A 13,811-nucleotide genomic window follows, 5' to 3' on the forward strand; every position below is an offset into this window, starting at 1 on the left:
AATGTAACTTATTTATATCTTGTGCGTCGATGCAACGATAGTCGTTATATCTGGGTGTATAATGTAACGTTATATTGAGTGAAATATATGAATGAATGGTACTTATTTACCATCGCGTGACAGGCAAATGGCAGTCGTTATAACACGGGTGTTCTGTTTCATACAACTCGTGCTCGCTTACAAATTACCATGTGGCGTTTTTTTTAATATAACCCATAAGTGGCCAATGTAAAGTGGCATCAAAAAGTGCAGAAAACGACACCCATGTTATAACCCACCAACAAAAATAATGTATTGTATGGTGGGGAAAGATGGGACACCTTTAGCACATAATATCCAAATATTCTGATCGTATTTTAAACAATTGGCAATCGTGAGGATGCGGTTTTATAATTATTTGAATGTTTTTTGTTTACTACAAAATGGGACGAGAAAACAGAATGAAAAGGTGTCCCATCTTCCCCACCCCACTATAACTAATATATGGAAACGATACAGTTTAAGACTTACCGTTTGCGTTTAGTGTTGCTATCTGTGACGTTGTAATACGTGTTCCATTGATTTGAACAGTCATGTTGACCAAATCCATACTGCTACCATTGGCTACAGTGAATTGGAACACATGTGGCGAAGAAATGGAATCGATTACGGCAACACTGGTAACCACTGACGCGTTCACTGGTCTTCCGTTCACGTCTTTGTTGCGCGTCATACGCACCTGTGTGACGTAATAGAGAAGCATTATTGCGTGGGTAAGTGCGCATATATGCACACATACTGTTATAAAATACATGTAATTATTTGCATATACAAGTTTAGCGTGTTTTGAACAGAGATTACGCTAAAGTATATTGTATGGTATAATACATTTATTCGTTACAGTAAGTATAACTCCATATAACAGATTGCAACGACTCAATTTTCTTGCTAGCTGTAGGAGCCACGCTTCTATCCAATAAGTTGTTTATACATTACATTGTTCTTAGTAATAACTGGAGTTTCCTCGTTATTTCCATCTTTTGCACGTCTGTATTTTTCGTTATCGTTCTTATCAGACAAGATGTTTACGTAACACAGACAACACAGTACATAAACGTTTATGATAACGTCTATATGGAGTAATCATGACGATTGATAAACGTATTAACATAACCTTAACAACCCAAAAGGACTAGTTAAGATATCAAAATAGCCGCATATCTTTACAGACAGTCGTTAATCGTTATAACACCCTATGAATAAAATATATGCGCGTCAGTTAAAAAAGCGTGGCTGTTAAACCCAATATATATAATATATATATTTTAATAGCAAAATGTGGCCGCATAAGATATAAAAACACATCAAACAGCAATATAGACACGTACCTGCACAGAGAGACCGTTATTCGCCGATATAAGTTGATATTCCCCAACGCCAGAGAATGAATAGGCATTCCCGTCAAATGATTGTAAATGCGGATCGCCAACGGTGGTTGCTGCCATTGCAAAGAATGTGATAACGTAATACAGAAACATGGTTTCAATATATTTGTTTAAAATGCTAGCAAAAGGTACGAAGTTTTAAAAATTTGAAACTTAAAACTTTCAGGGCCTATGCTTTGACCGCTATCTACATAATACAGTAACATTGTTTCAATATCTTAAAATAGTTTTAGACTGCTTAAGCATAAGAACGGCGTGTTCTAGTCAATACATCTGCTTATAATACACTAGCCAAACGTATAACTTATTAGGACAGTTAAAGCCTTTGACTTTAACGGTTATCAAACGTCTGTTAAGGCTTGAGATATGGCATAACAACTATGGACTATAGCGTGTTTTTACGACCGTCGTTTTGCTGCTAATTCCCTTTTTTCGCTATTTTGATTATCTGAGTTTCGTTACCGTATTTAAAAAGCATAAATAAAGATTGTGCTGCATAATATACTATACTATGTCTAGAAGAGCGGTTACTATAGCTCTGTTACTAAGAAAACAACATTCTATAGCACGTCACACTTAGGATTTGGAATACCCGTTACACCCACGATTACACCACAGGTTATGTATTGTGAAACGTCACCTATACTGTGTATTGCAACTTATGGCCGATATGCAGCGCTTAGTCATTGCGTTATATTGCTAGAGGTATGACATCTTTAAATAATGAGTTATGTATAGTATTGTGGGGTAAGATGGATACCGCTAGCACACAGTATCTATACATGTCATTTGCTTGTCGGATCGGGGCATCTTAAATTAATGAGTTATGCATATATACTGTTGGGTAAGATATAGATGTCTTGACAACGTAATGTCCGTACTTCGAATCGTGTTTTTAGCAATTAACAACGATCTTTTGTAGTCGTGAGAATGCGGTTTTGTTTACTACTAAACGGCGCAATACAAGAGGATAAAATATGGACTATTTACTTCAAGCTACATGATTTAAGTCACACTAGTCAAAGTTACTTCTACATCACAGTATATAAACACACAAGCATAAAATATACATCTCTTTTTCCAGACATAACCAAGAATTCGCTTTGATGCATGAATACGACTTGTTTTTATAATTAAAGTTTTTATAATTAAAGGGATCCGTAATTGAGTTTACGCAGGGCAATTCCCTGATAGTCCGTATTTTTACATGCACAGAATGTAGTATAACATGCCCAGAATAAACGTGTCTGTTGCCAACTTACCGTATACAAAGAGGACATAACCGACCGACGATGTAGAAGGCCTCTTTTCATTATACATGGCGCAGTACTTTGGATTGGTGGATCTAATACAACAGTCTATACCAGGCTGGGCGTCGTTTGCTGTTAAATAAATGGTTTAAATAAACAAGTGGATTTTAACATAGATATGATTTTTATTTCTTATCTCTTAGAATACAGTAGTCGTAATGAATGAATGGTTGTAACTTGCTTTATCTTTGAGTGGCGGGGTAACAACAGTGGTTTTAACTCAGGTGTTTTGTTTCACACACCACGTGCGCGCTAAGAGTTATCACGTATGAAACTTTGTGGGTGATAATATAGAAAACCAATTAGGGTCACGGCGCAGGAAACGTTATGGGGTACCCGCGTTATAACACGGGTGTTTTGTTTCATACACCACGTGCCAAAGTTACCATATGTTACTGATAGATACCACATATGTAACTTTGTTGGTAATTATTTTTTGAAATATTCTAAAACATTTTTACATTCATTACTGTCAATTAAGACACTTACCTAATCTTTTATCAGCGTCTTCAGCAGTGTTGGAAAAGATAACAGACCGTCCATAGTAGCCTCCATTTGGATAACCATTGGATATAAAGGCAGCATTCCCCTTATAACAGCATGTAAGGCCAGAAGTGTTGGTTTTACGGACATTAGATTGGAAACATCGGGGACCTACAATTTTGGGAAAAATACAGTTTATTTTGACCTCAAATTTGAAATTAGCTTGGGTTTTATATTGGCTCCGAAAAATTTAAAATGGAGCATAAAAAATTATTTGGTAGGGTGGGGTAAGATGGGACACCTTCAGCACATAATATTCAAGTATCCTGATCGCGTTTTGAACGCTTAACAACGGTCTAAGGAAGTCGTGAGGATACTGTATAATTTAATAATTCTTTTTAATATGTTTTGTTTACTACAAAAAGGGACAAGAAAATAGAATGAAAAGATGTCTCATCTTCCCCCACAGTGCTACATATTATCGAATATAACTTGTTTATCATGGTGTTAACATTAATTATGCTTTTGAAAAGAATGTTTGGCATGTTATAAATACTAGATACATTTTAAATCTATAAGGGATTTTCTGTAAAGTTTTAATTTTTAAAAGCAAGTTTAAACTCAATAGAAAAAAGACAGAAGATTTATTTTAGTTCTAAACAATAATATATGAAATATTTCATGTTAAATTAAAATTTAAAAAAAAATAAAAAAATAGAAGAAGAATATATGAAATATTTCCTGTTAAATAAAAAGTAAAAAAGTAATAAAGTCATAATGCTAACCTGTCCATTGTCGAAGAGACATTAACACATCAGAAGTAACGACTCCTTTCAAGGGTGCTGGTCCCACTCCAGCGTGGGGTGGCCATATTGGTGTGGTAACAAAGGATTTGTCATAAAAAGCGTTGAATAAAGTTGGTGGGCATGCCTGGGAGAAAGGTTTGTTAAAAGTTTTGCAACACTTTGGTATGTCTGGTGTATAAAAAGACACCCATGTTATAACCTAACAGTGAGCATGAGGTGTATGAATACACTATGTGTGTCTGCTGTATAAGAAGACACGACACCTATGCTAAAAGTAGACAGTGAGCACCAGATGTGTTTATAGTTCATATGTAAAGTTATAGTTTGACAGTGGACATGAGGTATTAAAACATTTTGTGTGTTTTGTTTACATAAAAACACATTTTTAACTTAACTAACTGGACAGTGAGCATGAGGGGTGTGAATCACTATGCGTGTTTAGTGCGTACAAGTACACTACAATTATGTGTGTATAAATAAATACACTACCACAACAACTAAGACCTTCCTACACCAATACAAACAAAACTTACAGTTTTTTCCACCCATGTTGTAGCATTTGGTTGGTTGTCATACCAAGCTTGGCAAGCAGCTTCAGGAGTTTGTGTCATATCACTTGTAGCATCATCTGTTCGCATTATGAAGACTCCTTTCTTACCTGGAATTGAAATTAAATCGGTTTATTTGTAAATTGGAGAACAGAAACAGAAGAATGGTTTTAATTTTTGTTATTCTTTTTAGTTTTAGGTTTTTCTTGCAATGGAAGAGCAAGAAAGTTGTAAGTTAGAAATAGGTTACCATGTGTTTTTTGCCATAATGTGATATTACATATATAAATATGTAAAGTGTATCTATGTGCATAAAGTGTCTACTAGTGTAACTTTAATGTAAATTGTATACTTGTCAGTGAATCCAATGTATGTAACTTAATTTATCCTCGCATGGCCTTAAACCCATTACCTCTGGGTTACAGGTAGGCGCCCTAACCACTATGCCACGGCACCGGACGTATATTTTAACTTTTTAAGTATATTTTAGAACAAGTTATGAAGCACCTGTATTTGCGATGATGTGTAAAGGGTCAATTGGTATAACACTACTGTAGATTCAAATATTCCATACTTGTAACCAAAGTATTTATGAAGCACAAGTTATGACGTACCTGTATTTGGTCCCACAAAGAGATCTGGACGGTTGGGGTTACTGCTCGTTGTTACAGAATGGGTGAAACTCTTTTGAGGGTTTGTGTATCCCACTTTGCCCCGGTAGTTCATAAAGTTACGGGCGAGCATGTCACTGTAAGATGTCAGTGCAAAAGAACGTATCCCATCAGTGGCGTATAGGATTTGAAATGTAAGGCCCTGTTAATACAAATATATGTGTGGCTGATAATTTAGACAACCCATTAGTGACCACTGAGGTTGGAGCAATTGCCGTTAGGTGTCTTGCCCAAGGACACATTCACCTAAAATGGTAGCGACGACGAGGCTTAAACCCATTACCTCTGGTTTAGAGGCAGGCACGCTAACCAACTGAGCCACAACGCTAGTAATAGAAAGGATAATTAAAATCTGTATTTATAAACGGTGGAAGTGACAAAATTAACTTGTAATAATTTGATTAGTGCAGAAGCTAATTAAAATCTGCATTTGTAACTCTACAGTTTAAAAATTATACTGTTACTCACTTCTCCTGTTGTTGCAAAGAAGATTGGGTGGTAAGGAACGACGCTGTATGTTAGTTTGAACACTTCTTTGGCTTCGAAGTTTAAGATAGGTTGTTCTGTTACGTTCACTTGGCTTCTTATAGCATTGTTTACCATTGCAAGAAGTCGATCACCAGCTGTAAGTATTGGAAAGTTTTGTATAACATACAATGAATAAATGAATGTAACTTACTTTATCTTTGCGTGGCCAGAAAACGTCAGTCGTTATAACATGGTTGTTCTGTTTCATACACCTCGTGCCAGCTAACAAGTTACCATGTATGTTACTTTGTAGGTGAATATTTTTTTGGGGGAAGTTTTTGTTTGTATGTGACTGATAACCTGGACAACCAATTAGTGACCACTGGTTTGGAGCAATTTTCGTTAGGTGTCTTATTCAAGGACACAAAGGCCCTGTTATGTATTTAACTAAACACGTAAGCGCGCAAGGTGTGTCAAACAGGACACACGTTTGGTATAGTCTATCATTGCCCACCACGTGAGGTTAAAAAGTTACATTTATTTAATAAAAACAACAAAACATACAACATACCAGCATTGGTTTTGCCCATTATAATATGCTGGTAATAAATAGGGTAGTCCTTCGGTTGTAAACGTGACCAGAACCCAGCTATAAGGCCATCTCCTGTTGTAGATGAAGTGGACAGGTCTGCAGAGATGGAGTTAGCGTACGCTGACTGTGTTCTTGAACCAGAGGATGGCTGTAGTACTAATACACCATTGATTGTCCCATATATCCTGTAAAGAGTAGTAGTTTTATCAAGCAAGGTATTCCAAAGCTTACTTCTATTCTATTCTGTAAGGATGAAGTCCTACAGCATAGTATGCGATGCTACTCTGTATGTGTATACACTATTATAAGCGTAAAATAATAGGTGTCTAAAATGACTTGTCACCCATGCTTTTCAGCCATTTTTATCACCCCAGGTTTATATGTAAACAGCTTTTATTCCGCTGTTAAGTGTCTATAGAAACAAGCAGAGCCAAAGTATATTGCATTTGCCACATTAATCAATGAGGTTTCCTATGTTTATAGAATATTAGTGTGACTGTATTTCAGCAATATCATCCCAGATTTAGATGAAACTAAAAAAACTATGAATCGCATACAACAGGTTTACATTGTACCCTAGTTTAACACTACAGCTAAATGAATAAATGGATGAATGCAACTTATTTTATCCTCGCATTGCTGGAAAAAATACAGTCATTATAACATAGGTGTTCTGTTTCATACACCTTGTGCCAGCTTACGAGTTACCATGTGGATGTATGTATGTGACTTAGTGAGTTTGTTTTTATGTATGATAATTTGGACAACCCATTAGTGACCACTGGGTTGGCTGCAGACTAACCTGTAGTATGTTTTGTTTCCAATCACAAATCCAACTTCACTTGTTACTATGTTGGAATATGAGCTTTGTTCCAAGGGGGAATCACCAACAGCGATACCAAACGGTTGCACTAATTGCTCTGTGTAGAAAATAAAATTAACAGTGATCTAAATGCATTTGCTGTTTAATTCATAAACCTCATGCTCACTGTCATAACATGGGTGTCTCCTTATACACCCGACACACATGGTGTATTCAAACAAAAGTTTAACATTAAGGCATAAAAAAAATATGCACAGAAAATAGAATAAAACATTGCTTTCTCATTACTCACCAATGCAAACTGAGCCATCAATGGGTCCTCCAGATGGTACTACGAATCCAGTATTACACGTGCAAGTGAAACTACCATTAGTGTTTGTACATGTTGCATTTATACTGCAGGAGGCTTGGCCATTGGTGCATTCATTGACGTCATTCTGTTTTGTTTAAAGATTGTGTTACTTCTGCTACCAGGCATAATGTAATATACTTTTTAGGAATCTTCTGGTATAAACGTTAAACAAAATAAATATTTTTAAACAAAAAGAGCTAGAATAGTTTATAGTGGTTGAATATCCAGTTACAAATGGTATCTTTTATGTTACGAAATATCAGGCAAAATTATATTTCATACTAACGTACATTTCTAGCAGAGGCACTTCACATCTCTTAAAAAACCAGGGTACTTTTTATTTATTACTTTTAATTGATGCAATATCTCTAATTTCCCGTTTACTGTGCTAACCCAGATTATTCATATGATAAACCATTAAATGGTATAAAAGGCACTTCCCGTATACTTAAGTTAGGGGCCTTTAATTCCTAGTTACTGTTTCGAACTTAAACACATCACACCAATACCACTTACATCACACTTTGGACCAGTATAACCTGGCTTGCAGTCGCATTCAAAACTACCCTGTGTGTTCCTACAACTGCCACCATTCATACACATAAGGTTTGTGGTCACACAAGCAGAAGGACTGAGAATTGATGGCACGCAACCAGGTATGATAACTGTCTGGCCATGGGCCAAGCACTCATCAACATCTGGGGGAAAAGGTAAGTTAGATAATGGTGTTTACTTATGGTAAATTATAAAATTATGCTGTTAAGATACATGGGTGTTTGTACACCTCATGCTCACTGTTAAAGTGTTGGGTTATAGCATGTGTCTCCATATACAACATGCACACTTAAAATGTGTGTTTTCTTATATACACATGGTGACTTCATACCAACTTTTGTTCTCTGTTTTGCTATAATATAGGTGTCTCTTTATACACCATACATACATTGTGTATTCTTACACCTCATACAAATTACAAAACACTGTGTTACCTTCTGTGCATTCTGTGCCTCTCCACCCTTCATTGCATTCGCATCTGTAAAGCTTGCTTGTTGTAAAGTCGTCCACACAAGTTCCATTGCCACACTTGGAAACACCAGTGTTACATACACTCACTGCTTTGTCACAGCAGAAATCTGGGGCATGAGCAGCAGGTGCATAGCCGGAGTTACATGAGCATGTGTGTGTAGTGGCACCGGCAGGATTAAGGCAGTTCTGTAATTTTGTATGGACCATAATTAAAATAAAAAAAAACTAAAAAAAAAATCGTTGCTACAAGACAAGCGAAAAAATAAAATAAAACATAACAATATGGGAAAGGCAAAAAAACACCTAGCAAGTGTGAAAAAATATAAAAATGAGACAGAACCTAGCAAAAAAACTGAATTGTAAAATGTGAAAAACAGATAGAATTTAGTGTAAAACAGAATAAAATGGTTTTTACATGCTCGCAGAAGTGTGGGCCAGCGCACTCATTGATAGTCGTACAAAATGTGGTGAAGCCCAAGAAAGGTTCAAACCCTTTGTTACATCTACATTGTCCATTCCCAGCAGCATCAATATAGCATGAGCCGCTTATACAACTGAAAGAAGAACACGGCTGTGTGGCTGCAAGCAAAGATTATGTAAGAATAATAATGGAGACAATAATTCTGGAACTTATTGTTACTTATTTAACTTTGTGTCATAACGACGGTCGTTTTAACACAGGTGTTGTATTCCATACACATCGTGCTTGCTTACGAGTAACCACAAATGTATTTCCATGTAACTTACATTAAGCAAAGTCTACTAGAATATTGCCCATGTATGTCAAGGTTTTATATAATACAGTTTCCCAGCCAAGTAAATGTTAGAAGTTAAAACAAGACCTACATAGACAAGTAGTGTTATCAGCTTGAAGGGTGAAACCTGCATCACAACCACATGAGAAACCATCACGTGAAGTGATGCAATTTTGATCACAAGGATGGTGGGTGTACTTGCATGCATCAAACACTGAAAAAAAATAAACATTTTTATGCTGCTTCTATTTATATAGATACATACCTACATATTTTTAAGGTGCTTCTGTTTGAATAGGATACATACCAACATATTTTTAAGGTGCTTCTATTTGAATAGGATACATACCTACATATTTTAAGGTGCTTCTATTTGAATAGGATACATGAATGTTTGAACAAGAATCATATGAAATAAAAGGACTGATGGCGTTGTTTTAAGTGAAATATATATATATATATTTTAGTACACTAATCTAACCCTTGGACTGTAGCTTTTTTGTTCTACATTTCGTATCACTGAATTGAGTTATTTCTTTTAAGAATCATCTAATTTTATGACCACTAAATCAACAACAGATTCACATTTAAACACAACAGGAATAACTTTTTTTTAGGTGGATTTATTTAGTGGGTATTTTAAGTGAAACACTTTAGATGGTTTTGTGTACAATTTCCAACATATTACATACCACAGTCTGTGCCAGGTATAGCTCCAAAATCAGAATATCCACAATTACAAGAACATGAGAATGAACCGGGTGTGTTAACACATGTAGCATTACTGTGGCAGTTGTTTAAGCCATTCGTGCATTCATCAATATCTGAAAGGAAATAATATTAACTAAGTTACTGATAGAGATCAAAAGGCTTACTGTAGCAGGTCATGCCACTGTCACTTTTAATAAATTATGCCTACAGTAAAGTTGAGGCATTAATATATTGTTTGTGTTATTGGCCACTTGGGACAAACTATATTATAGCAATAGGTCAGTCAAAAAATAGGTGCAAATTAAATATTACAATACTGTACACTACTGCTACAATTTATTTCCATATAAATTGTATACAATATGCCATCATGCTTACCAGTGCACACTCCACTAACTGAGTTGTAACCACTAGCACATTTGCATATAAAACTTCCAACAGTGTTTATGCATTCTTCTGTCACAAGGTTACATGGATTCCTTTCACATTCGTTTATATCTGGCAAACAATATTGATTTCTATTTGTTTTAATGGTATAATTTTCAAAAGTATAAACATATTACTAAAATAAGACATTCCTCAAAATTATTAAATCTTGGGTGTGTACATAACAAACTACAGGACATTCCTAAATCATAGGATATTCCTCACACTAAAAGTTGTAGGCTCCTAGATGACTTTGCTTACTGTTGTGCACCACCACTACACCAACACATACCCTACCTAAACAAAGCCTATCTAACAACGCCCAACCTAAACACCCAGCCAAACAACACTTAAGACAAACAGCCTCTATCCAACTATGGTCATACCCCAGCCGAATATAAAAAATCCCACTTAATTAATTTAAGGAGTTTTTATAAACGAAAACCGTACCTGAGCAGTTGAAGCCATCACCGGAATAGCCTTGGTCACAAGCGCATTGGTAACTACCAACAGTATCGGTGCAGTTTGCAGATCCATGGCACGGCGATGCAAAACATTCGTTAATATCTGTAGGAAAAATACATGAATAACCATCGCATCAATTTAAATATGTGCTTATTGCTTCAGTATGTGTTTATAATGTGAAAAATACAAATTTTGTGTTTTAGTAGAGCTGTAAAAGTTGCGGTTAACTGCTGTATAGCAAATTTAAATTAGGCATGATTGTCGCCAAATTTTCCCGCCCCGTATCAATAACTATATCAAGCGGTTGGTGATAACGTTTTTTTTATCGATTAGTGGGGAGTTTCTTGATCAAAGGCTTGATGTTATACAAAAATCGTGTATATTGTGGGAATAGATTCCAGGGAATTTACTAAAACCAAATTTTAATTTAAATATATAGCCAGTTTTGAACAGACGTATGTAATTTACTCCATGTTATAAAACAAAGAGATTAAAATCAATCTCTTTGTTATAAAATACATACTTTCGCAGTTGACTCCTGTTCTGTTGTAACCAGGTATGCAAGTGCAAACGAAACTGCCGTTAGTATTTGAACATTTTTCTATTGCGCTGCAGTTGTCTCTGCCTGTTTTACATTCGTCTATATCTGAAATATTCAAATGAAAATTTGTTATACGGTCCTATGGGTTATAATATATATAGTAGGGTGGGGGAAGATGGGACACCTTTACCACATAATATCTAAATATCCTGATCGTGTTTTAAACAATTACTAACGGTCAATGGGAGTCATAGTCATATAGTTTCATAATTTTTTGAACGTTCTTTGTTTAGTACTAAACGGGGGAAACAGACTGAAAAGTTGTCCCCTCTCCCCCCCACCTTACTATAGGCCTACGTTATGTTCAAGAAAGCATGGTTAAATTCGACAGTAGCGTTTGTGTGGAATACCTGTGCATTGGAATCCATCGCCAGTGTATCCAGGCTTACACGCGCATGTATGGCTACCAATGGTATCCGTACATATCGCTTGGGCATGACATGGGTTGGATTTGCATTCATCCAAATCTGAAACAAAGGTAGAATTAAAATACAACCTAGACTGTGAACTGTAGCTACGAAAAAGTGATTTGGATTAACCGGTAACCTACACTATTTGTTTTTAAAAGTAACTTATCTGCCGTAACAAGTAAAAGGTTATTTGGCAGTTTTCAGTCGCTTTTCAGTACAAAAGAACGCTTACAGTTGAATGAACAAACGACCTGGGTATACTTACTGGTGCAATTGCCTCCCGTTCCTGTATAACCGGTCTTACACAAGCAAACGAATCCACCGTCTGTATTGACGCAATCTTCGTTAGCTACGCAGGTATTGGACCCATCGGTGCATTCGTTGACATCTGCAGATTGAACAGGCATATGAACATCAATAATATCCAAAGAACTTAAATTTGATAATGCCTGGCTTTGAGTATAAGTATGTCCTATGTCGGACACGTGATGTATGAAACAGAACACCATACAGACTAAGAATAATGTCTTTTAACGATCGTCGTTCAACCGTTAGTTTAATAATATATAAGACATTGGAAATATAAACGTGAAGTTACTATTAAGAGTTCAAAACTTAAACCTTGACAGATGTTATGTGTCAAGTTCTTGGCGAATCCTTTCATACAGATACATTCAGAACTGCCGTTCAAATTGTTGCACCTTTCATTCAGACTACAGCGAGTTTTGTTAAGACCACATTCGTTGATATCTGGTGTAATACAAATGGTTAGAATTTGTGACTACTGTGGCACAGGGAAGTATTTTATTACAAATTAGTAGGTTACATTAATCGGTCCCATTCAATGCAACACACCGTCTTTATCAAAGGTAAAAGAACACTCTATCGTAAACCCTAAATAAGAAGACTTGTATAGCCAAATCAATGTTGTTTTAGAAAACCCGGATAGCCTATGTAAGATTATACCTATACAACCCGCTTCCAATCGTTCAAAGCCAGATTTGCATTTGCAAGTAAAGTTACCAACTGTGTTGTTGCAGTTTTCGTTGTGTTTGCAAGGAGAAATTTGGGCTGCACATTCGTTAACGTCTAAAGATAGAAGTTGTATTAAACGAATACGGATTGTATTGACTATATTGCATAAGTGTCTTGATGAAAATGTGCAATTATTTATTTACCACAGCAACCAAATTCGGTTGGCATATTTGCTAACCTTCCTTTTATAATATCAAATTTTGCAAGGGATAAATAGCCTACCAAAAGCTTCGTTAAAATTGTTAAACATAATTGGTACTTAATTTTTCTACACACATACCTTTCTACATAGGCCTATACACACTCTAATATAAGCTATTTAAAATTGTTGGGTATACTTGGTACGTAACTTTTTCCCTCACACAAACGTACCTGCGCAGACTCCAGAGATGTTTTTGGCAAACCCGCTGACACATTTGCAAGCGAAAGTGCCGTTAACATTGACGCATTCTTCGTTGATAACACAAGTGTCACACACGTTCACAGCTACAAAAGTAAGTGTTGGTTTATAGAATCAAGTAAGCCACACTCGTTAGAGTTCAATTAAAACGGAAAGTATTAGTTTGTATACTTTAGCTAGATAATTAAAGCAGAAATGTAACTCACGGTCGCATTCTCCGGTTGTCTCATTGAAGACAAATCCTTCTTGACACTGAAATGAAGTGTTGGTTTAAAAATGTTGATAACGTTAAAGGGTTGAAAGAGTTAAAAACTCATTTACATTTACCATTGGTGGTGGAGGCGGTGGAGGCATGGGCGGTCCTGGCTTGTTTGCCTCTTCGTCAAACACATAGGGAGGGGGTGGTGGTGGGGGCATAGGTGGTGAAGGCTTTGTGCTTGCTAATACCTCAAACGATTGAGCGGTGTGGGGGTGGTGGCAATGGTGGTGATGGTTTTCTGGTCGT

General features: G+C 36.1%; 2 protein-coding genes across 2 annotated transcripts in view; both read right to left on the reverse strand.

The window, feature by feature from the left end:
• Positions 1-13,805, reverse strand: part of LOC100184790 (serine-rich adhesin for platelets-like) — a 32,053-nt gene extending 18,248 nt beyond the window's left edge. Inside the window, exons 1-26 of the mRNA XM_018812200.1 lie at positions 13,634-13,805; positions 13,513-13,558; positions 13,279-13,392; positions 12,838-12,960; positions 12,493-12,621; positions 12,137-12,259; positions 11,812-11,928; positions 11,384-11,506; positions 10,846-10,962; positions 10,348-10,467; positions 9,951-10,082; positions 9,350-9,472; positions 8,919-9,082; positions 8,467-8,689; positions 7,994-8,175; positions 7,418-7,562; positions 7,105-7,222; positions 6,282-6,487; positions 5,711-5,865; positions 5,186-5,384; positions 4,557-4,681; positions 4,003-4,147; positions 3,224-3,388; positions 2,687-2,806; positions 1,368-1,477; positions 511-718 (exon numbers count right to left, since the gene is read on the reverse strand). Of these exons, the coding sequence (XP_018667745.1) occupies positions 511-718; positions 1,368-1,477; positions 2,687-2,806; positions 3,224-3,388; positions 4,003-4,147; positions 4,557-4,681; positions 5,186-5,384; positions 5,711-5,865; positions 6,282-6,487; positions 7,105-7,222; positions 7,418-7,562; positions 7,994-8,175; positions 8,467-8,689; positions 8,919-9,082; positions 9,350-9,472; positions 9,951-10,082; positions 10,348-10,467; positions 10,846-10,962; positions 11,384-11,506; positions 11,812-11,928; positions 12,137-12,259; positions 12,493-12,621; positions 12,838-12,960; positions 13,279-13,392; positions 13,513-13,558; positions 13,634-13,723 (3,622 nt within the window). The 5' untranslated portion in view covers positions 13,724-13,805. The remainder of the gene's footprint in view (positions 1-510; positions 719-1,367; positions 1,478-2,686; positions 2,807-3,223; positions 3,389-4,002; positions 4,148-4,556; positions 4,682-5,185; positions 5,385-5,710; positions 5,866-6,281; positions 6,488-7,104; positions 7,223-7,417; positions 7,563-7,993; positions 8,176-8,466; positions 8,690-8,918; positions 9,083-9,349; positions 9,473-9,950; positions 10,083-10,347; positions 10,468-10,845; positions 10,963-11,383; positions 11,507-11,811; positions 11,929-12,136; positions 12,260-12,492; positions 12,622-12,837; positions 12,961-13,278; positions 13,393-13,512; positions 13,559-13,633) is intronic.
• Positions 13,755-13,811, reverse strand: part of LOC108949543 (63 kDa sperm flagellar membrane protein-like) — a 4,277-nt gene continuing 4,220 nt past the window's right edge. Inside the window, exon 4 of the mRNA XM_018812194.2 lies at positions 13,755-13,803. Within this exon, the coding sequence (XP_018667739.1) occupies positions 13,755-13,803 (49 nt within the window). The remainder of the gene's footprint in view (positions 13,804-13,811) is intronic.

This window comes from Ciona intestinalis, chromosome 6 (genome assembly GCF_000224145.3).
Source record: "Ciona intestinalis chromosome 6, KH, whole genome shotgun sequence".
Lineage (NCBI taxonomy): Eukaryota > Metazoa > Chordata > Ascidiacea > Phlebobranchia > Cionidae > Ciona > Ciona intestinalis.